Genomic DNA, 23,556 nt, shown 5'->3' with positions numbered 1-23,556 from the left:
AGCTAGAGAAAGCCCGTGCACAGCAACAAAGACCCAATGCAGCCAAAAATAAATAAATATTTTATTAAATAAATAAAGGTCAGAGCCTTGAGAATGGGCTATCCTGTATGTTAAAAAAAAAAAAAAAAAAGAATGTGTTAGTTTTATCAAGACACGGCCCTTCATCTCTTGAAGGAAATTACATGCTCATTTTACTGTGGGTTCCTATTACTGGGGGAATATAAAATTAGGACAGGATTCTGAATGATCAGCGACTCTCTGAAGAGAAGAGGCAGAGGAGGGTAGGGTAGAGGGTAGAGAACCTGAGCCCAAATAGGTGTGAGCTTTCACTGAGTTCAAAGCCACGGCCATTCTGCTCTGCGTGCCCTGAGTCAGAGCTGGAGGCATTGCTTCCACTGGAAAGAGGGCCTCGTGGATTTCCAGACACCTGGCAGTCCTCACTTGCCTCTGGACACTTCTCAGTTTCCTCCTGAGGCTTCCCTTCTTCAGGCCATGCTTAAATGCTGCATTTCTCAGGGCTGTTAGGGACTAAATGTTTACATTCCTCCAAAATTCATATGTTGAAACCTAACCCCCAATAGGATGGTATTAGGAGGTGGGGCCTTTGGGAGGTAATTAGGTCATGAGAGTGGAGCCCCCAGGAACGGGGTTAATGTTCTTATAGGAAGAGGAACAGAGCTAACATGTTCTCTCTTTCCACCATGTGAAGATACAATGAGAAGATGGCCATCTGCAAACCAGCAAGTGGGCCATCACCAGACACCGGATCTTCCCAGCCTTCAGACTGTGAGAAATAAATTTATATTGTTCAAGCTACCCAGTCTATGGTATTCTCTTATAGCAGCTGAACTAAGACAGGCTCCTTTTTCGTCCCTGTTGTCTTTAACCTTATCTCTACACGTGGCACACGGATTCAAACCCCACTTATGTGTGCTGAGTTCTCCCAAATCCATCTCCTTAGAGTTTTACTCTAAGAAACTGTAAACCCAGCTGGTTTGGGAGGGGACATTCTATGTGGTCCTGCCCACCCAGAACCCTAGAGAAACAGTGATCTGCCTTCACTTACCACTACTCATCAGATATTCTCGGAAGAGCGGACACCGGAACCAAAATGGAAGCACGTGAAGATACGCAGTAAGGCCAGGAAACAGCTCCTTGAAGTTTGAATAATTTGTACAAAAGTTTCCAAAGGCTCCAGCAACAAGCACTCCATGGGGGTGAAACCCAAATATGTAGTTGTGACTTGGATTCAAATCCCAAGTTTTGATGAGCTACAGTGCATTTATATTGACATAAAAAAATAAAATGTTCCCTGATTAGTTTCCAATAAGAAACAGAAGGACTCAGAATTAGTTCTATGTTCAAGAGAAAATGAAGAACATGACTCATTTTCGTTTCCTGGGGTAGAGCTGTTTCCAAATTTTTAAACCGTTTCCTGAACCCAGAGCCCCTCATACACAGCCTTCTAAATTTTGTCAATTTAGGTTAGACCCCATTTAGTAACTTGGGCTGAATTGTAGGCTCTCTCCCTCTAAAAAGGGAAAAGCTTGAAAAATATGTGATAAAAACACATATGAATTCTTTTCCCAGCTTAAAACCATACTATATAAAACAATTCTACTCACATGAATTGGAAAATAGTCCTTAAAGTACCTCCAAATGGTCCAGCTTCTGACCCAGTCGGATCTCCTGCCTCCTTGCTCTGGGGTTTGCCAGTCAAAGTAAAGCCATGTCAAATAAGGGATGTAGAGGAACCAGTAGTTGTATATGATCAGGAACACAATGACTCCAAGGCACACCTGTGCTGTAAGAAAGGGGAAGACCTCAGGAATCAGGGTCAGTTAGCATCTGCTCACTGTACTGTACAATCATTGGCCCAAGGTAGGGGGAATCTAACATATACAAAGTGTGTTCAACTGAACCTTGGTTCAAGTGAGGTAATGTAACAAGACAGCAATGGTACAGTATGACCTAACACTTCTTGGATATTTAGTATATACCAAGTACTGTATTGTGGATTCCACCAAAATATTTTTAAATTTAATCCTCATATAGTCACAGCATCAATGAAGCAGCCCTAGCACTCCTAACATTCTTTTTATAAGAGGGAAAATAGCAGCTTAGGGAGGTTAAGTGAATTGCCCAAGCTACACGGAGGTGTAAGTGGCTGACCTGTCTAAATTCAAGGTCCATTCTCAAAGCCCATGGCCCTACACCATCTCCCCGACGTGATACATGGAGGAACCGTCGCTGACAGGAGGAATGCAGAGGAATTCCTACTACAAGTGTTCACCTTGATTGAGCAGCCATTATGCATGTGCCCATGAAGAGGGCACATTCCAATGACAAACTTCATTTCCCAGAAGTCTATTGCCAGAGATAGAAATGGCACAGGAGTGACTCTACGCCTTAGCTCACCTACCACTTCTCTTGACATTTCATAATGACAGAGCAATCCTAATTGTTTGTGCACCTAATGATATAGCTTCAAATAGATGAAGCAGGAATTGATCAAACTTGACCTGGGCAGTAGGGACAAGAATATTTGCCTTAAAGTAATACCTTAAGCTAAGCTAGACATTTTCTTTTTATGTCTGTGGTATGTGTTATACTAAAAAATATTTATGAAAAGAAAAATGTATCAATGGGGAGGAGCACAAAGACTTAAAGCCTGGCACAGAGTAAGTGCTCAACAAATGCCAGCTATTACTATTGGTTTAGGGAGTGCCATTACCTCTTTCTTCTTTATTATGTGCTACAGTCTCGAATCTAGTACTAACTTTGGTCCCCCAAGCTCCTATCCATTCTCAACTTTATTAAAATGAGCTTTGTCCCCAAACAATCCATCATGGTATCTGAGTAAGAGCACCTTGATCTATTATTGTTTTATAGTTATAGATGTAGGTATAGATTTGGGTTTGCTTTTTTTTTGGCAAAAACAGAACACATGTTTATATTTCTAGAAATATATAAATCAATAAATTTCCCAGTATAGATTTAACCCAAATACTGAATTGAACCCATCAGAGGACTGACTTGCTCTCTCCAGGGTGGGTTAAAGGTTAAAAGTGTGTGAAAGGTTAAGGAAGCATGTGCCCTCCACCGTTCAGTGGGGTGTTTTCTTGCATTCTGGAAGTTTCCACGAGTCTAGAAGTGAGGCCAAAAGAGTGCCCTCTGCCCTCATTCCTACCAAGATCACTCTATTTTGATTTACCTGCTTCCCTCTACCCAGGTCTGTGCGCTGACAATGTACCCCTGTTAATTAATTTTATTAAAATGTGCAAAACATTTACAAGAAACATAAATAGGTCTCATTATTCTCTACCCCAAGCTGGATCAGGTGAGGTATGATGGAGCAGGGGAGGGAGGGCATAGGTACTGAGTAGTAACTGTCTCACATAGGCAACCTTATTTACTCCTCCTTGCAACCCTCACGGTACAGAGTTCTGTCCCCATTTTGCAGTTGTGGAAACTGAGGCTCAGGGAGTTTGAGTGTCCAAAGGACTTGAACCTGGATCTGCCTAATCCTTAAACCCAGGCACTTTTTTTTTTTTTTTTTAGAAAACCAAACTATCCTCAGCTAATGGTCATAACATCATAAACATGTGTTTATTACAAGTACATAAGCAGGTTCATAAGCATAAAGAATCAGGCACATGAAAGGTTTTATTTTCTTTACTATAAAGGTGGAGAAACTAAGACCAAAAGCAAATTAACTTAATTTCAATCACAGAGTGAGTCAAGAGTAGGTCCAGAAACAAAGTCCCCCAGCTACTAATTCAATGGTCCACTCACCCAACCACATTCCTCTAGGTGAATACACACTGCATATCTCTAACATTCATTATGTGTTTTGCATGTACAGTGGTTAAGACATGGATGGGAAATTGGACTCCTTATGTTGGAATGTGCCACCAACCAGCTTCCTGACCTGGGGTGAGGTCTTTTACTTCTTGAGCCTCGATTCTACCTGTGAAATGGGCTAATAACAGCACCACTCTCCAAGGACTGTTGGGGGAATAAACAGAGAGATGTTACACTGCCTGGCACAGAGCAAGCGCTTGACAAATGGGAGCCATTTTTATAATAACTGTGTTTACTAGGATACATTTGGAGAATGCAAAAAGTAGAAGCAGACAAGATAACACTCATATTCCTGTCACCCAACAAAAACTACTGTTAAATTTTCCCGTCTTTTTTTTTTTCCATCAAACAGGTTATGTTTTTTTAACACAGTTGATCACACATATTTTTTATTCTGTATTTGATCACTTACGATTATCTCATCTTAGCTGCTTGGTATTATAAATTTGGCATTAAAACCTCTCCACAAGTGTTATTTTTAATGACTGAGCAACATTCCATTGGTTGTCAGTACTAATTCAAATTCTTTTGTTTTTGAATATCTGGGCTTCTAACAACTTTTCTCTAATAACATAATCTTGCATAAAGATTCTATTTCATATCATAAACAACACCAAAATAGTTTTTTAATCCCTTGATCCTAAATTGGATTGAAAGCAGAAAACACTATAAAAACTAGGTGACTAGATCACCTCTATTTTCTATTTTTATCCCACTAGGCAATCCAAGGTAACACGATTCTCCTAAACTGGAGGTCAAACAGAAGAGAAAGTTAAAAAAATTTACTCCAAAACATTGTGCAGCTCTCAAAACTAATGTTGATACTTTAAAAAAAATTGTTTAGATTCACAAACCAAGTTGCACTGAAGGCCTAAATTTCAGCTGCCTTTTTTTTTTATTAGAAAAATTATTTATTTCTTCTCCTCTCATACATCTTATTGTTCAGGAAACAGTCTTACATACATATCTGAAATGATGTACTGTCACACACTCTGTTTAAAGGCAAAGCACCACAGGTAAAGCTGATCAGCTGTCCAGAGTTCTCAACTTATGGGATCTCACTTCCTGATTTTACATTAATTTCTGAAGGTCAGAAATGTCATCTCCAAAAAATGTTAAGGGGTTTGTAAAAAATAATTATTTTATTCAATATTATAGTTGTAGAAATGAAGTATATTTTCTTTAAGAAATAAAAAAAAGAAGAAAATGCCACTTAACATCATTGGTATGTCAGTATAGGCCAGCAGGAAAAAATACTGATAAGCTTGTCTCTCTGATACCAAGAAGACACTCTAGTCCAAGCTATAATACACTTCCTATGTTTTCACTAGATGTTTCTTTTCTGCTGCTTTTCATCCTTTTCCATATTTCATATCAGAGGACTGGTATAGCCTTTAAAACTTCATTAACAGGAGCAAATTCAGTATCCACCGATTTCTTCTCAAAAGGCATTCTAACCCATCAGATAGCCCGGCAGTTTCATTCTCATGAATACTCTAGCCATGAAAAAACTCAATAGGACACAGACGAATCCAATGAATAGAAGGAGAAATCTATTGAGTTTGGGAATGTTTGGTGCATTGGATCGGTCCAGGATTATGAAACCTAAACCTCCCATTGTAAACAAGAAGCTGGATGGGAGTCCTTCCATAATATATTGTCCATTTACTCTGTAGGCCAAGAAAGCTACTGGCCTCTGATGCCCATGTTCTTCAGTCATGGAGCCGACACCTGGAGGTTCGACAGTAACATCATAAACAATTCCTCCGGCGATGAGGAAGTAAGACACCACCACCAGAGCGTACATCGTCATGGCCTACGGCATGTGCACCCAGGGTGGCTTCTTCAGCTTCAGGTTGGGACATTCCAGCACTAAGAATGGGACTCGGTACAAACTCTCCATGTTGGTGGCGGCAGGGGCAGCTGTCGGCCGCCAGCCCCACGCACCACCCAGGAACAGCTCTTTTTTTTTTTCTTTGGCTGCATCACAGTGTGTGGGAATCTTAGTCCCCCGACTGGGGATGGAACCGTGCCCCCTGCAGTGGAAGCGCAGAGTCCTAACCACTGGACCACCAGGGAATTCCCCTAAATTTCAGCTTCCTTGACTTGGGTACATTCTGGATAAGAAACCACAAGTCAGCCCCCAATCACTTATACTCTATTTTCACTTAACTGCCATAGATTTCTACTTTCCCTACATCATTGAGGAAGCTGCCTCCCGCTATTTTTTTTTTTTTTGAGGTGAAATTCACATAACATAAATTAGCCATTTTAAAGAAAACAATCCAGTTGCATTTAGTACATTAAAATTGTTGTGCAACTCCCACTTTTATCTAGGTCCTAAACACTTGGATCATTCTGAAATAAAACTCTGTACCCATTAAACAGTTACTCCCTATTTCCCTTTCCCCTGTCCCTGGCAAGCACCAATCTGCATTCTTTTTTGATGGATTTACTTATTCTAGATATTTCATATAAATGCAATGATCCAATATGTAACCTTCTGTAGGCTTTCATTTACCATCAAGTTTTTGAGATTCAGCCATGTTGTAACATATATCAGTACTTCATGCCTTTTTATGGCTGAATAATATTCACATGTATGGATAGATCACAACTTGTTTATCCATTTGTTTATCTGTTGATGCACATGTGGGTTGTCTCCACCTTTTGGCTACTGTGAATAGTGCAGCAATGCCCCACTCCTTTAACAGTACTGAAAGTCAGAAAGGCTCAGCCAATGTGTATGCATCGTCACTAAGCTTACCATCATCAGTAAAGGGACAAAATGACATTTGCCTCTTCTTATGATCAAATGGGAAATATACCCCATCACCTTTGTGACCTTGTTGCCAAAAATGTCTAACCTGACTCTAATCATGAGAACATAATTAGGCAAGTCCAGACTAGGGGACATCCTACAAGATAATTAGCTGGGGCTGTTTTAAAAATATCAGTGTTATCAAAGATGAAAAAACAAATAAAAGTATAGGAAAAGGTCTAGTTTTAAAGGAAAATTTGAAGACAATTAGGGAAATTTGAATATGAGCCATGTATTAAATAAGATTATTGTTTCAATGATACATTTCTTGGGTGTGATAATGGAATTGCAATTATGCACAAACTCCTTGTTTTCAGGAAACACATTCTACAGTATTGAGGAATGAAGTGCAATGATTTTTACAACTTAATTTCTTACTTTCAAATGGTTCAAAAGCAACAGTAACAACAAACTGGGTGTGTGTCTATAGAAACAGAAAACAAACACTGAAAAATCCTAAGAGTTGGTGAATCTAGGTAAAAAGAATGTATACTGAACTATTCTTTAAATACTTCTAAATCTCCAAAATTAAAAGACAGGGGAGGGGACTTCCCTGGTGGCGCAGTGGTTAAGAATCCGCCTGCCAGTGCAGGGGACACGGGTATGATCCCTGGTCCAGGAAGATCCCACATGCTGCGGAGCAACTAAGCCCGTGCACCGCAGCTACTAAGCCCACGTGCCACAACTACTGAAGCCCACGCGCCTAGAGCCCGTGCTCCGCAACAAGAGAAGCCACCGCAATGAGAAGCCCGTGCACTGCAACAAAGAGTAGCCCCCCGCTCACTGCAACTAGAGAAAGCCCGTGCGCAGGAACGAAGACCCAATGCAGCCAAAAAAAAATTAAATAAATATATTTTTAAAAATAAAATAAAATAAAGAAAAAAAAGATGGGGAAATGTATGAATTATACATGTAATTGATAATAATGCATAATAAGTTAAGCACTGCTATTTGACTGGGAACAAGTTGGGACCTCACAGAGAGCCCTACATTTGCAGCAAAGTCTTCATCTCCAATCTCATACATACAGAGGGAATGATCGATCCAATGACCCACTTTTAGCTTCAAAGCTGCCTTCAGGTATCCCTAGCTTTATAGAAGGAAGTGTTCCAGCAAAATCAGGGATATAAATTTCCTTTTTTCATGAACTAAAGACTTTTGGCAAGGAGTGGTGGCCAGGTCTACAGCTTTTGGGTGGTGGAAGGTCCTTCAGTGCTTACGTGGACTTTTCCTACCTCTGCTGCCTCCAACCGTTCTGGCTTCAAGGGATTCAACCTGGATACTTAAAATACAAGACAGTACAAATGAAAATGTATTGTAGTGTTTGACCCATGGCAAATGCTCCATGGATGTTAGCAGAATTTGAAAAGTAAATGAATCCTAACAACACACTTTGCCTTTGGCATTTCTTCAATCAAAGACCTGATGTATATAAGTTGAAAAATTCCTTTAAGTTCTAGGTTTTAGTTTTCCTTCTTTATCAGTTTTTTTAAAATTTAATAAAGTATTATTTATAATATGGAAAAATAATTGGTTAGTGAAACTTAAATAAAATAACACACAGAAAGCCATTAGAACGATGATGGTGCAGGAATTCCCTGGCAGTCCAGTGGTTGGGACTCCACGCTTTCACTGCCGAGGGCTCAAGTTCAATCCCGCAAGCCACGCAGTGTGGCCAAATAAATAAATAAAAGGAGAATACTTAAAAAAAAAACAAAAACAAAAACAATGATAGTATGATGGTGGAAGCAGCTCTTCTGCCCCTTTCCTGTTTGCCCATTTCTGTTTCCCTCTAACCTTACAAGAACCTAGTTATAGGAATGAGATCACTAAGCAATTGAAACTAACTCCTGACTTATGCTCTCCTGGATGCATACCATGCTTTGCCCAACCTGCTGATTCTTTTCCTAGATAAAAAGAAGTAAAAATGAAGAATTAAGCAGTTAAAAAATGACTAGCTCTCTACTCCCAACAGTCCCCCTAAGCAATCCTGCAGACAGATCACACGGGCAAGATAACATCTGAAGAGAGTCAGCCAGTCTGCACTCAATGGAGAATGATGCAGAACCCAACCTCCTGCCTTGATGATTCACTGAGATTCATCCTCCCGCCCCCATTTTTCCTTTTAAAGACTATCATGGCTGAGCAGAATCTTCAGAGCTGGTCTCTGGACACGAGTCCACCTTCCTCCCAGATTGCCGGCTTTTCTGATAAAAACACCTTTCCTTTCTACTGACACTTGCCTCTTGAATTATTGGCTAACGAGCAGCGAGCAGCCGAAGCTCGGTTTGGTAACAATGGCATATAGGAAACTCTCAATCAATGTTAGCTATCAGCCACCGCTGACCGCTTGAGACCTTTAAAAACACCAGTTTCATATGGCTCAACCCAATGTATTATTTGATTTATTTCCTAGCGCATATATTATTTTAATAAATTTTTTTTAAATAGGTAAACAAGAGGAAAGGAATATGCCAAAACATTTACAATAGTTATCTCTGGATGGGAATATGGACTTTTTTCTAGTCTCTTCTAAAAGCTCTTCTACAGTTTCCAGTTTTTCTAATAACTAGCATGAACTACCTTATAATCAAAACTTATTTTAAAAAGATAAATAAAATGGTTCCACTGAAGGGAAAAAAAGAAACTAAACACTGCAGAACAAATCTACTTATGTAAGAATATTCTCATCTTTAACATGATTCTATTAAATCTGATGAGCAAACTCCATCAGAAAAACACTGTGAAAGCTAGTGGAAGTTTACTTACTTGCGTTAAGTAGTGACCAGTGACCAATGAAGAAATAATTTAAAATATTTAACTTGTATGTGTATCCTTTCCACTTGTATCCAAGAAGTTTTCATTTTTCCCCCTAGGAAAACTGTTTCTATACTTATTTTAGCCATTTAACATAGTATGGAGAAAGAAAGCAACTGAGAGGCAAGCAAAATCCTTTAGCACGTCACATTCTTTTCCTTTTTATTCCTGAGGCATTGTATTTCAAAACATCAATCAGTGTCATCTGCTGAGTATAAGAATGTAAGTATAACATTCCTCTAATTTTTAAAATTCCTGCTTTAAGAAAACTTGCCTCCCAGAGTTTCTTAGGATGAAGATGGGGCTAAAAGACAAATCTCAGAACACTTTGCAGAATTTTTCAGCCTAGTATTCCTCATACGTGGGTCTGCTCCATACCGCCTTTAAAAAGTACTGCCGTCCAAGGATCTGCATTTTTCTTGTTTAAAAGTGAATTCATTATTGGACCTATTTCTTTGCCTAATGAAGTCAAATAAATTGTAACAAGGATCCAGTTGAAACCAGTCCCATTTTCATACTATTTCAGAAAGCTTTACAAGCTGAAGGACAAAAGAAGCACAAATACTTTGTATACCTACAAACTGAAAACCACAGAAATAATCCATGATAAAAGAGGCACAGTAGTGTTTATGCAAGTCCAGGAATCTAGTATGAATCACTAGAGTGAATGTTAAAATGTGCTCCCTCAAAATTTTCCAGATTAAGGGAGACTAAAAAGATGTAACTACATACAACATGTGGATTCCTTTGCTATAAAGGACATCAGCAGGACAATCGCTGAAATAGGAATAAGGCCTCTGGATTAGGTCATAGTACAGCAACACTGTTATTTTTCTGATTTGGATAATTGTACTGTGGTTATGTAAGAGATATATATTAGGAAATATGTGCGGAAGTACTTAAGGATAAAGGGAGACCATGTCTGCAACTTACTCTTAAAGAGTTCAGATGATGGTGATGATGATATACATGTGTGAGAGAGAAAGATAAAGGAAACATGGTAAAATGTTAACATTTGAGGAATTTGATGAAGAAATATAGAAAATTACAAAAAAATCTTATAATTATTATTTTTGAAGTTACTTCAAAATAAAAAGTGAAAACAATTTTAAGGGCCCTCCCTGAGACCTACAGAATCAAAATCTCTGGGGAATTTGCATTTTAACAAGTCCCCAGGTGATTCTTAGATATACTCTAAAGTTGAAAACTTCTGATATAAATAAAATCAACAGTGGAAGACTCAGCATTTTTCGACACCAATTTTCTCCAAATTAAACTATAAACTAATCTCAATCAAAAAGCAATTCCAACGAAAACCCCAGCAGGCTTTTTATATAAACTGACAAACCAATTCTAAAATGCACATGAAAATGTAAAGAACCTATAATAGGGCTTCCCTGGTGGCGCAGTGGTTGAGAATCTGCCTGCCAATGCAGGGGACACAGGTTCGAGCCCTGGTCTGGGAGGATCCCACATGCCGCGGAGCAACTGGGCCCGTGAGCCACAACTTCTGAGCCTGCGCGTCTGGAGCCTGTGCTCCGCAACAAGAGAGGCCGCGATAGTGAGAGGCCCGCGCACCGCGATGAAGAGGGGCCCCCGCTTGCCGCAACTAAAGAAAGCCCTCACACAGAAACGAAGACCCAGCACAGCCATAAATAAATAAATAAATAAATAAATAAATTTATTTAAAAAAAATAATAAATAACCTATAATAGTCAAAACAACTCTGAAGAAAAGAACAAAGCTTGAGGGCTAACACTATCTGATTTCATGAATTATTATAAAGTCACAGTAATCAAAACAACATGGTAATGGCATCAAGATAGATAAACAGATTAATGGTACAGAATAATCCAGAAATAAACCCACACATATATGGACAACTGATTTTTGACAAAAGCACAAGGCCAATGCAGTAAAGAAAAAACAGCTTTTTTTTTTCTTTTGAACAACAGAGCTGCAACAATTAGATTAAACATATGCCAAAAAAATGAACTTGGACCTTGTACTATATACAAAAATGAACCCAAAATGGATCATAGATCTATATGTAAAACCTAAAACTATAAAACTTGAAGAAACCGTAGAAAATCTTTGTGAACTTGGATTAAGCAAAGATTTCTTAGATATAACACCAAAAACACAATCCATAGAGAAAATATGGATAAGTTAGACTTCACCAAAATTTAAAATTTCTGCTCTTCAGATACACAAAAGATAACCCATAGACTGGAAGAAAAAAATCTATGCAAAGTGTATGCCTGATACAGGATGTGTATCCAGAAGAACACAAACTCTCAAAACTCAATAATAGGAAAGCAAGCGACCCAATCAAAAATGGGCAAAAGATTTAAACAGGTACTTCAACCAAGAAACCATACAGGGACTTCCCTGGTGGCACAGTGGTTAGGAATCCGCCTGCCAATGCAGGGGACACAGGTCCTGGTCTGGCAAGATCCCACATGCCGCGGAGCAACTAAGCTCGTGAGCCACAACTCCTGAGCCCGCGTGCCACAACTACTGAAGCCTGCGTGCCTAGAGCCCATGCTCCACAACAAGAGAGGCCACCGCAATGAGAAGCCTGCACACCACAACGAAGAGTAGCCCCCACTCGCCGCAACTAGAGAAATGCCGTGTGCAGCAACGAAGACACAACACAGCCAAAAATAAATAAATAAAACAAGTAAATTTATATAAAAAAAAGAAATAAGACTAAATTAAAAGATTATTTAAAAAAAAGAAAACATACAAATGGCAAACAAGCACATGAAAAGATGTTCAACATCATTAGACATTAGGGAAATGTGAACAAAAGCTACAATGAGAGACACCACTACACACCTGTTAAAGTTGCAAAGATTAAAAGGACTGCCTATATCAAATGATGGCAAGGATATGGAGCAAGTGGAACTCTCATATGGTGCTGGTGGGAATGTAAACTGGTACAACAACTTGGGAAGAAAGTTTGGCAATTTCTTAAAAAGTTAAACCTGCTCCTACCATAACATGATCAACCATTCCATTCCTAGATTTACCCAAGAATAAAGAAGGTATAGGGCTTCCCTGGTGGCGCAGTGGTTGTGGGTCTGCCTGCCAATGCAGGGGACATGGGTTCGATCCCTGGTCCGGGAAGATGCCCACATGCCGCGGAGCAACTGGGCCCGTGCGCCACAACTACTGAGCCTGCACTCTAGAGCCTGCGAGCCATAACTACTGAGCCCGCGAGCCACAACTACTGAGGCCCACATGCCTAGAGCCTGTGCTCCGCGGCAGGAGAGGCCACTGCAATGAGAAGCCCGCGCTGGCCGCAGCTGGAGGAGGCCCGCATGCAGCAACAGGGACAAAACACAGCCAAAAATAAAAATAAATAAAATAAATAAATTAAAAAAAAAAAAAGAAAGTATACACTCGTTAAGACTTGTAGGTAGAAGTTCACGGCAGTATTATTGATAATAGCTACAACCCAAATATTCATCAATAGATGAATGAACAAACAAATTGCAATATATTCACTCACTAGAATACCACTTTGAAACAAAAAAGCTATGAACTAATTAATACACCTACAAAAAGAATGAATCTCAAAATAATTATATTCAGTGAAAGAAGCCAGACCAAAAAAAAAGAGTACATATGCTGTGTCTCCATTTATATAAAACACTAGAAATGCAAGCTAGTATTATGAATGACAGCAACCACATTAAGTGGATGCTTGTAGATGGGGGAAGGAGGGATTACAAAAGGGATATGAGAAACCTTTGGGAATGATGGCTATATTCACTACCTTAATTGTGGCAATATTTTTTTCGGGTGTGCATGTGACAACTTAAACTGTACACATTAAATATGTGCAGTGGGAATTCCCTGACAGTCCAGTGGTTAGGACTCTGAGCTTTCACTGCCAAAGGCCCTTGTTCAATCCCTGGTTGGGGGACTAAGATCCCACAAGCCGCACGGCACAGCCAAAAAATAAAATAAAATAAATATGTGCAGTTAACTGTTTGACAGTGTCACAATAAGGCTGCTTAAATAAATAAGTAAATAAATAGACCCATTCAGTAAAAGATCACAGTCTCACCACATGGTCTTAGGTAAGATACATACCTCTTGAGCTTCAGTTTTCTCACCTAAAAAAATAAATCTAATAATCCCTGCCACAAGGAGTTGTAGATAGGAGATGGTCAATAAATGTTGGCTCTCTCTTTTTCAGTTTTCCACTTTTCAGTTAGCAGGTTGGTAGCACACAAGCTAGTAAGTAATGTTTCAGTTTCTTGAATATTAAGATTGGAAGATAGGTGATCCAGCAATTCCACTTCCCAGCATTTACTGAAGGAAATGAAATCACTATCTGGAAAAGATATCTGCACCCCGCCATGTTCACGGCAGCGTTATTTACAATAGTCAAGACGTGGAAACAACTAGTGTCCATCAACAGATGAATGGATACAGAAAATGTGATATATACTACATATATGAAATAGAATATTATTCAGCCATGGAAAGGAAATCCTGCCATTTGTGACAACATGGATAGACCTTGAGGGCTTTATGCTAAGTTAAATCAGTGAGGCAGAGAAGGACAAATACATAATCTTACATGTGTGGACAAACAAACAAAACAAAAGAACAAGCTCATAGATACAGAGAACAGATTGGTGGTTGCCAAAGGTGGAGGTATGCGGGGGGGGGGGGGGCGGGGGGGGAAGGCAAAATGAGTAAAATTGATCAAAATGTTAAAAACTTTCAGTTATAAGATAAATAAGTCCTGGGCATGCAATGTGCAGCATGGTGACTATAGTTAATACTGTATTGCATATTTGAAAGTTGCTGAGAGTAAATCTTAAAGATCTCATCATAAGGGAAAAAAAATGTGTAACTATGTGTGGTAATGGATTTTAACTAAACTTACTGTGGAAATCATTTTGCAATAGACATATATCAAATCATTATGTTGCACACCTAAAAATAATACATTGTTATAAGATTGGAAGACAGGCACTTAACATTTATCTCAAGGAAACAGTATTTGATTTCATGACTAAATGAAACATTCTGCTTTTTTTTTTTTTTTAAATATATCCCAAGTGCTAATAGCTTAAACTCATTTCCTGATGGTGGAAAGAAAAATGCATTCCAAGATTTTGATTTAGAGACTTTAAAATACATAGTTAATAAAACTTCTCTTATCACCATTGGAAGGAGATACTACATCAACTCCTTACTTTAAAATAATTAAAATGGAAAGAAATAGGTAAGCGTTTGTCCTGCCTTTACTGTAAGAATTGAATTGTAGGGTAATCAATGGCCCTAGATGATGAGGAAAAATTATTCCTGGCATAAATTCTAGTTAATACGTGAAGAACGAATGATAGAATATGAAAATTACCATTTTGTAGTCCCAAATAAAACAGTTAATTTGGTCAAGGATCATTAATGGAGACTAGGTGAAAGGTCAAAGGTCAATAGGGAACTTCTATTTGCAGCATGTCAATTACCACCCCTCACATTACTTCCTACCTGGACCCACTGACCACTCTTAGACACTAATAATGGGACAGCTAGACGTTATGTGCATTCTGACATAATGCAACATGAGCACACAGCAGCACCTCGGAAAAGGACTTGCAAAAAGGTTTCACCTAAATCTAATCAAACCTTTAGCTCCAACTTCCATTTTAGAAGAAATACAGGGAATTGAGGAACAAGTTAACCCTACAAAATAGCAATCAGAGAACTCCTGAAGGTGACACATCTTGCAGGACAGATAACCTGGCTTCTTCAATGCTTCATTGACAAGAAAACAAATGGGGGAAAAACTGTTCTAAATTAAAAACTAAATGCAACCCAGGGGGCTTTTTTGGATCCTGATTCAAGTAAGTCACACATAAAAGTGTATTTGGGGCTCAATTTTAGGAAATATGAATATTGACTTGGTTTAGATGATTTTAAGCAATTACTGTTAATTATGCTACATAGGACAATGTTACTATAATTATGTAAAACAATTTTATAATAGGCATACTAAAGTACTTGGGATTAAAATACAATGTGATTTGCTTTAAAATATTTTTGCAAAATAGGTAAAACTAATATAGCAAATTGTTAAAATAATTATAAATCCAAGTAATGGGTATATGGGAGTTTATACCCTTCTCTACTTTTCTGTATGTTTGGAATTTTTCATAATAAAATTTCCAAAATATATGATAATACAAAATAATATGCTCCTAGTAACACAAATGTCAAATGCATGCAATAAGAGCATTTAAATGAATTGTCTGTCAAGCCACTGTAGTTTGATTCAAATTAGGGCTGGTGGGCCATGTCTAAGTCATTAGTCCATTCACATGTGACACATAAGGCTCTACCACCCACCTTGTGACCTTGAGCAGTTACTACACCTCCAAGCTCTATCGTTGGAAAATGAGTACAGGGGTTAGCCCCTACCTCTAGGGTCGCTGTGCGGATTTACATACAAGAGTTGATACAAATAGGGACATGTGGGGTGGACCACTTCCCTTTTGGGTGACAGAGTGAAGACATTCAACCAGTACTTACTGTGTGCCTTCCATGGGCCAGGCACATGCTGGGTACTCCCTCACTGAGCTTGTGAACTAGGATGTATCATGGAGGAAGATATTTTCCTCTACCCTCCTATGTTCCTCTGGCTGATCTAAGAATTAAATTGACGTGAGACAGATTAATGGGAGAAAATCAAACAAAATTTTAATAATATGTATGCCTGGGGGAGACCCAGGAAAACTGAGTAACTTGCCAAAATGGCCAAAACCCTCCCCTTAAATACCATCCTCAGCTAAAGACAAAAAAGGATATTGAAGGTGGGTTGAGTCAGTTATGGGAGGTTATCAGGAAAAGCACAGTAAGGAAGGGTAAGGTTTTATGCAAATTTAAGTCCCTGCCTTCTTCATTGGTAGGTTTCTAGAGATTTGGTCATCATCCTCTTCCTGGTACAGCAAGGGAGACACCCTTACAAATAGAGATTTCCCTTATAAATGTAAATGTTTCTTACAAAAGGGTAACTCCCACTAGGTTTTCAGAGTTTTTCCCATGTCTGCTGCTTCTTAGAAAATAACCAGCTTAAAATAATTAATATACCAAAGAGACGTATTTTGGGATGGCAAATTCTGCTCTCCTACAGATGGCAATAGAGACCTTTCTCAAGTAACCACAGACATACACAAATACAAGCAATGATAAGGGCCATGGAAGGAAAGGACAGTGGGCTATCAGAGATGTGCTGGCTGATGAGCAAGAAAGTCAGTCTCCAGGTTCAAGGCATTAAATTGGACAGCGCAGTGGTTAAAGCAGGAACTCTGGGTAGAATATTTGGGTTTGCACGCAGCTCCTGCACCTCCTACTAACTGTGTGACCTTGAACAGTTCACATCACCTCTTAGTTCCCTCATCTGTACAATGAGCGCAGGAAGACACAGTCCTTACCTCATAGGGCTGTTGTGAAGATTACATGGTTAATAGTGTACGGTGCTTAGAACTGTAGAGGTAGATGGCAAGTGCCAAGCTGTAGCTGGCAGAACAGTACCTGACACACACAAAGCCCTAGATAAGTGTAGCTGTTACCTCAATGGTACTTTGGCCTAGAGCAAAACAAAGTGCAATGCTGTCTCAACAGTTTGGCCTAGGAGGACTTAATGAGTTAATTATTTGAATTTCCTTTTTTAGTAAACTCTAGCTGTACTTGGAGAGTTTATTAAAAAAAAAAAAAAAATCCCGATGTGCAGGTTCCATTCTGAAACAAATGAATTCAAAAGTCTAGGGATAGAGCCCAGGCATCTTATTTTTTAGAAATTCCTCCAGTGATCTTAATGTGCAGCCAGGGTTGAGAACCACTGATCCAGGCATTCAAAATGTAAAATGGTTTCAAAATTGTAAACCTCTACAGTGGAATGAATTTATTATTACTGTGGCCTGGACAGTGTACAACCCATGATCTTATAGCACACAAATGACTTTAGCCTTCTGAAGAGTTTAAGTTCCCAGTAATTCCTGTCCTCTTATACCCCCTCCTTTCCCCTGACCCTCCCCATGCCCCACCCCCACCCCACCCCCACCCCCACCCCACCCCACCCCCACCCCCGGCCTTAAGAGCAGAACAAACATCCAGAGAAAAAGCTCGCAGATAAGCCCCCTGCCCCATCTAGTGACTGGCCCCTGTGCATTTCTACATGAGCGTAACTTGGGAACTGGCCAGAACACACTCTCCTGGGTCGAATTATTTACAGACAGAGGCCATCCAACCCAACCTAACGTGTGGTGCAGTCTTCTTTGCAGCAAGGTACCTTTCTGCATCCTGAAAATCTTAAACACGGAAAAGCTAACACAGATATTTGTTATGAGGGTGGGGATAAGGAAGGAATCAGGTTTCAAATCCTTGGGCATTGTTTTCCCATTTATGAATCGATAATTCAAGAAACGAGTTTATCTACTTTTGAGGGGCTTAAGTGCAATGTCCTATAGCTCGATTGGGTCGTGGTTACACTTGGATGTATACATTTGTCAAAACTCATCGAGTTAAAATCTGTGCCTTTTACTGTGGGTAAAGTACACCTCGAGTTTGAAAAACAGCACAGGGGAAAATAAAGTCGGCAATCAGTGGCTTGCTACAAAGTTCACGTGGAAAGATGAATCAAAGAGCGGAGTCCTAAATTAGCTACAAATGCCCTCTGTGACCTGCCTGCTCTGGCTTACAAGGGAAGTAGTGATGTCCGGGAGGGGGGAGACGGAGCCCCAGGCACCGCGGTGTTTCGCCCGGATCTTGCGCGGCCGGGAGTCCTTACCGAGCAGAAGGAAGGACAGGACCCACTGCAGCACCGCCGCCGTCTGCAGCCGCCGCGCCAGCGGGATGTTGAGCGGCGCAAACTCGACCTTCATGGCCCGGCCGGAGCGAGGACTGCGCCGAGCGCTGCCGCCTGGGACCTCGCTGCTCCGCGGCGCCTGCCGGGTGTGCGCTGCCTGCCGGCCCAGCGCCCGGCACCCCGGCGCAGAGGAGGCGGCGACCGCCCCAGAGTGGGCGCGGACTGGACTTAGTCTTGGGTGGGAGGGCGCGCCGGGGCTGAGGCTGGAGGCTGCCAATCACGCGCCCGGGCTCGGGAGCAGCTGCGGCGCCCGGGGCGCATTGGCTGGCGCGCCCGGGCGCAGATGAGAGCGCGCCGCGTTAGGCACAAGGGTGGATGAGAGGGGTCACCTGGCAGCCTGCCAGAGCTCGGCGACGCGGGCTCCTGCAACCTCGCCCAAGACCTGGGACCTCCACCGGGCTCTGACCATTGTTCAGCTGGCCGATTACTGTGCGCTAGGCTTCAGCATCCGCCTTTAAACCCACCTCTTCCTCCGAGGGTGTCTGCAGCTGCGAAAGGGTTAGGATCTCCCACCAGCTGGAGGAAGGCGCAGGAGTTAGCTTCTCTGGAGCTTGGTACCCATCTGTTTGTTGGTCTGTGTTCCCCACACCACCCCCAAACTCTGGGGCCTCCTCACCTTTGTGCCTCAGATTCCTATACGAATCCTGGAAAACTTTCGCTTATTCATTCAAAGGACATTTATTGAATACCTCCCACGTGCCGGGAACCATTCTGGGCGCTGGGAATACACTCAGTAACCAAGTCATTCATCGATTCTGCTCTCAGAGGGTACAAATTATGGGGGGGGTGGGGGAGAAACATAAGGAAAATAGCCACACAATTGGGTGTGTAATTGCAAAGTGAAACGCTACTATGAATGAATGAGAAGGTTCTAGGACTTAGACTGGAAGGTCAGTCTAGGAAGAAGTGACCTTGACTTTAATTATAACGGTGAATCTAATTCAAGCAAAGGGAAGCACATGTGCAAAGGTCCTGTGGCTGAAACTCAAAGAAGACCAATATAGTGGGAGCTCAGGGAACAAGGAGGAGAATGGAGTGAAATGAGTCAAAAATGGTAGCCAAGGACCAGATCCTTGCAGGCTGTGTTTAGGGTTCAAGTCTTTACCCTAAGATTTGCCAGTGAAGGGTTTCAATTATGATGTGTTAAATAAATGGATGGATTCTAAATTGTGCCTCATGCTGTGAGCGCCCACTACATTTTCTTTGTAGATCTTCCTGTATAGTTGACCAACACCAAGTGGCAGGTAGCTGTCAAGTCATTGCTAGAAGGAATCTGGAAGAGGGCAAAACAACAGAGTTGACTACCCATCCCCCCACTATGCCCCTTTCTCCTTCAATGTTTTAATAGAAAGTTGGATAAAAATAACAACCACTGGGTAGTTCAGGGGAGTTGTTTGTGACTTTTTGTATGCAAAACTTGCTGTGGTTTTTTTTGTTCCTAATTGAGAAATCACTTTTTTGTGTGTGCCGCATTTTCTTTATTTCAAGCCACAGGTCTACTTGGAGGGTCATGCAGCAAGTGGATTATAAATAAAATCAGAGTCTATGAATAGTGTCAGCACATTAAGAGACAGAATCACTGAATTCTCTTGTTAGGTAAAGAGCTCGCATCTTTGGAATCCATGAGTTGGTATTATTTATGGCACACCTGAGAGGTACCTTGCTCCGATTAACATTACCATGCTACTCACTATAAAAAAGCCCAAGGGTAAACTACTGAAGATGCTAGGGTCACCACTTTCCGAAGACTGAGTGCTAACCCAACCCATGGACTTCATCACAGCTTTCTTCCATGTAGAATAACGAATTTCACTTTCCTTGGCGTTGATCTGAGGTTCAAACCGCTCCATCGTGACAGCTGACAAATCCTCAGGCTCGAGACTCCAAACGCCAACCCCTTCTGCAGCCCCTGCTGCCATGGCAGCTCCCAGGGCAGTTGTTTCAGGCATCAAGGGCTTCACTACTGGGATATACAGAATGTCTGCTTGTAGCTGCATAAGAATTTTGTTGTTGGTCATTCCTCCGTCTACCTGCAAATGGCTGAGTGGAATTCCACAGTCCCGGTTCATGGCATCCAAAATCTCTCGGGTTTGGAAACAAAGAGCTTCTAATGAAGCAAAAGCAATATGGCATTTATTGGTGAATTGGGTGAGCCCACAGATGATCCCTCTTGCACTGGGGTCCCAATAAGGTGCATATAGCCCTGAAAAGGCTGGGACAAAATAGCAGCCATAAGAGGAACCTACTTCTTTAGCAAGTTTTTCAATTTCCTCTGAGGTCTTTATAATTCCAAGATTGTCTCTGAGCCAGCGAACAACAGCACCGGCTATAGCTACCGAACCTTCTAATGCATAATGTACTGGTTTGTCTCTGCCGAGTTTGTAAGCCACTGTGGTCAGAAGGCCATGTTCAGAAAATATACACTTATGGCCTGTATTACATAGTAAGAAACAGCCTGTTCCATACGTGTTTTTGGCTTGTCCATCCTGGAAGCACAGTTGTCCCACCAATGCAGCAGATTGGTCCCCCAAACACCCAGATATTGGCACACCTTCCAAGGCCCCAGCTTTCATTAGGCCATAGATCTCAGAAGAACTCCGGACATTTGGAAGAATTTTCATTGGAACTTCAAAAAATTCACAGAGCTCTTTATCCCATTCCAAAGAATGAATGTTGAAAAGCATCGTCCTGCTTGCATTTGTTACATCCGTACAATGGACGCCTCCACTGGCTCCTCCTGTCAAGCTCCAAATAAGCCATGAATCAATGGTCCCAAAAAGAGCTCTTTCTTCTTCAACTGCCTTTTGAACTTTTCTCACGTTGGCAAGGAGCCAACGAAGTTTCACTGCACTGAAGTAAGTGCTAAGTGGAAGGCCTGTCTTGGTCTTGACAAAGTTATTATTTACTGGAATGCTTTTACTAAGACTCTCAACGGTAGATTGGGTTCTTAGATCAAGCCACACCACAGCATTGTAGAGAGGTTCTCCAGTTAACTTGTCCCACACCACAGTGGTCTCCCTCTGGTTACTGATACCAATAGCTTTTATGTTGGAAGTATTGAGCTGTCCAAGTTTCTCACACGTTTTCTCTATACACTCATAGACGGACTGCAGGATTTCCTTAGGGTCTTGTTCCACCCATCCTTCTTTCGGAAACTCTTGTTTTATTTCCACTTGATGATGACTAACTAGTTCGGCTGTTTTTGGATTGAAAACCAAAAAGCGCGTCGAGCTTGTGCCCTGGTCCACTGCTCCCACCAACTGCCCCAAAACTGCTTTCTTCGTGGCTGCCATGAAACTCGCTTAGGTCGGCGGGAGGGCGATAGCGTCCCGTTTCCCGGGTGACGGCGGCGGGCGGGGGAGGGGCGGACGGCGAGCCGGGAGGGCCAGCCGGCGCGCGGTCGTAGAACGCAGTATCGGCAAGGAGCTTCTCGCCCCGCCCCTCCCTCTTCTCTTCTAGATTCTTCTAGATTTCTTCCCTGCACCTTACCCCACTGGTAGTGGGGAATGCGTTGAGTACACAGCGTGTCAGACATTGTGCAGAGCCCTTCACCAGCCTGAGCTTATCCTGGAGCAACCCTGCGAAATAACTGTTAGCTCATTTGGCAGTTAATGAAGGCCAGGCTCAAAGTCACACAGCTGGCAGAGTGAAGATTCAAATACGGTTTTGTCGTCTAAAACCTGGAAAGGAGTCATCCCTTCATCAGTTGACCCACACGTGAAACAAATATGTAGGGAATGCCTGCTTTGCACGGGGCATTGCCCTGAGTGCTGATAGCACAAAGGTGAATTAAGACAGGGTCTCTGAGCCTTTGAGAATTCACACGCATTCATTCATTGATTATTTATGGAAAGGCTGGTATGTGCTAAGCACTAGGTGGGGAGTGGGGATGGGCTGAATAAGATGGGATGAATAAGAAAGGTCTCTGTCCTCTTGGGGTTCACGGTCTAGTGAGAGAAACAGAAAATAAACCAAATGTGTCTAGTGCCCTGAAAGAAACATGCAAGTTCCAGTGATAGAGAATGAGCACCTAATTGGAATCGTCTGATTCATGCTCTTGTCATTTTCCCCGCGCCCTCAGCAGGTAGAAAAGAACTGTCATACCCCATCACAGCTCCTTTAAGCAAAGCAGGGACCCATGAGGGTCCATCACCATTTTAATTAGCAACTAAATCATTCACTCATTTGTTTAACAGTCAACACATGTTTATTTGTGTACCAGGTTATTGGAGTTAAATGATTATTGGAGTTAAATGGTGAGAAAGTTTTAATTCAACAAGCTATTCAAAACAACTTTTCTGTAGGAGTTTTGTTGATCTCTAGAACTAAAACTAATAGGAAAACACGAACCTTACACATTTTCTTTCCAAACTACACATTTTGTGGAATAGGGAGCTTAGAGCAGAGAAGATGAGGGATTTGTCCAAGGTACCCCAGCCAGTTACTGGCAAGGAGTAGACCTAGATCTCTTTACAACTGTACTAAAACAGATGAGCAGAGCAATGTCGTGTAGGATCATGGTTTCAAACTTTGACTTTAGCAGGGGGATATTTTTTTAATCTTCAAATAACTCCAATTTATAAAAGAAATCAAAGTGAAACTGGTCTTGTTGGAAATGAATGGGGATCCTGACTCCCACCTTCTCAGTATCTTCCTCCTTCCCAAGGTGTATCTTTAGCAAAATGAAACTGACATCAAACAGTTACAGAACCTCTGAGGGATCGGCAAAACCCAGGTTGAAAACCACTTTTTTTTTTTTTTTTTTTGGTGGTGGTGGGTAGGCTAATATTTGGAGAAATACAAAGTTTAAACAGGGCTGCAGTTAAAAAACTATATGTGATATATCCACTTTACTCAGTGCTTACCATCTACCAGGTACCGGGCTACATGCTTTCCGTGCTGTGTTTGATTTAAGCCTCTCGGCAACTCTCCAGGGTAGGTACTATTATTCCTTTTACCAGTAAAGATAGTGAGGCTAGAGGTCAAACTAACTGTTCACCTAGTAGGTAGTAAAACTAAGTTTCTGTTTTTTGAAAATAGGCTTGTCTGTTTCTAGAGCCTGAGCAAGTAACTGCCGTACTAAGCTCTTCCTCAAATGATACCACGAGGGAGGAAGGGGATGTTGAAACAGAGGAACCGGTCACTGAACCTCTGGTAGAAG

General features: G+C 41.2%; 2 protein-coding genes and 1 pseudogene across 2 annotated transcripts in view; all 3 read right to left on the bottom strand.

The window, feature by feature from the left end:
- The window catches only part of MOGAT1 (monoacylglycerol O-acyltransferase 1), a 28,339-nt gene extending 9,820 nt beyond the window's left edge, over positions 1-18,519 (bottom strand). The window contains exons 1-3 of the mRNA XM_061205356.1: positions 18,318-18,519; positions 1,626-1,804; positions 1,067-1,271 (exon numbers count right to left, since the gene is read on the bottom strand). Of these exons, the coding sequence (XP_061061339.1) occupies positions 1,067-1,271; positions 1,626-1,804; positions 18,318-18,411 (478 nt within the window). The 5' untranslated portion in view covers positions 18,412-18,519. The remainder of the gene's footprint in view (positions 1-1,066; positions 1,272-1,625; positions 1,805-18,317) is intronic.
- Positions 5,190-5,773, bottom strand: LOC133100866 (oligosaccharyltransferase complex subunit OSTC-like; annotated as a pseudogene).
- Positions 18,520-20,032: 1,513 nt separating the features above from the next.
- Positions 20,033-21,688, bottom strand: LOC133100848 (glycerol kinase-like). The gene has a single exon (XM_061205343.1). The coding sequence runs from the start codon at positions 21,686-21,688 to the stop codon at positions 20,033-20,035; it is 1,656 nt and encodes a 551-aa protein (XP_061061326.1).
- Between the last annotated feature and the right edge of the window lie 1,868 nt (positions 21,689-23,556).

Source organism: Eubalaena glacialis, chromosome 1 (assembly GCF_028564815.1).
Source record: "Eubalaena glacialis isolate mEubGla1 chromosome 1, mEubGla1.1.hap2.+ XY, whole genome shotgun sequence".
Lineage (NCBI taxonomy): Eukaryota > Metazoa > Chordata > Mammalia > Artiodactyla > Balaenidae > Eubalaena > Eubalaena glacialis.
Note: the sequence above shows the minus strand (reverse complement) of the source record. Positions and strands in the feature narration are given on the sequence as shown.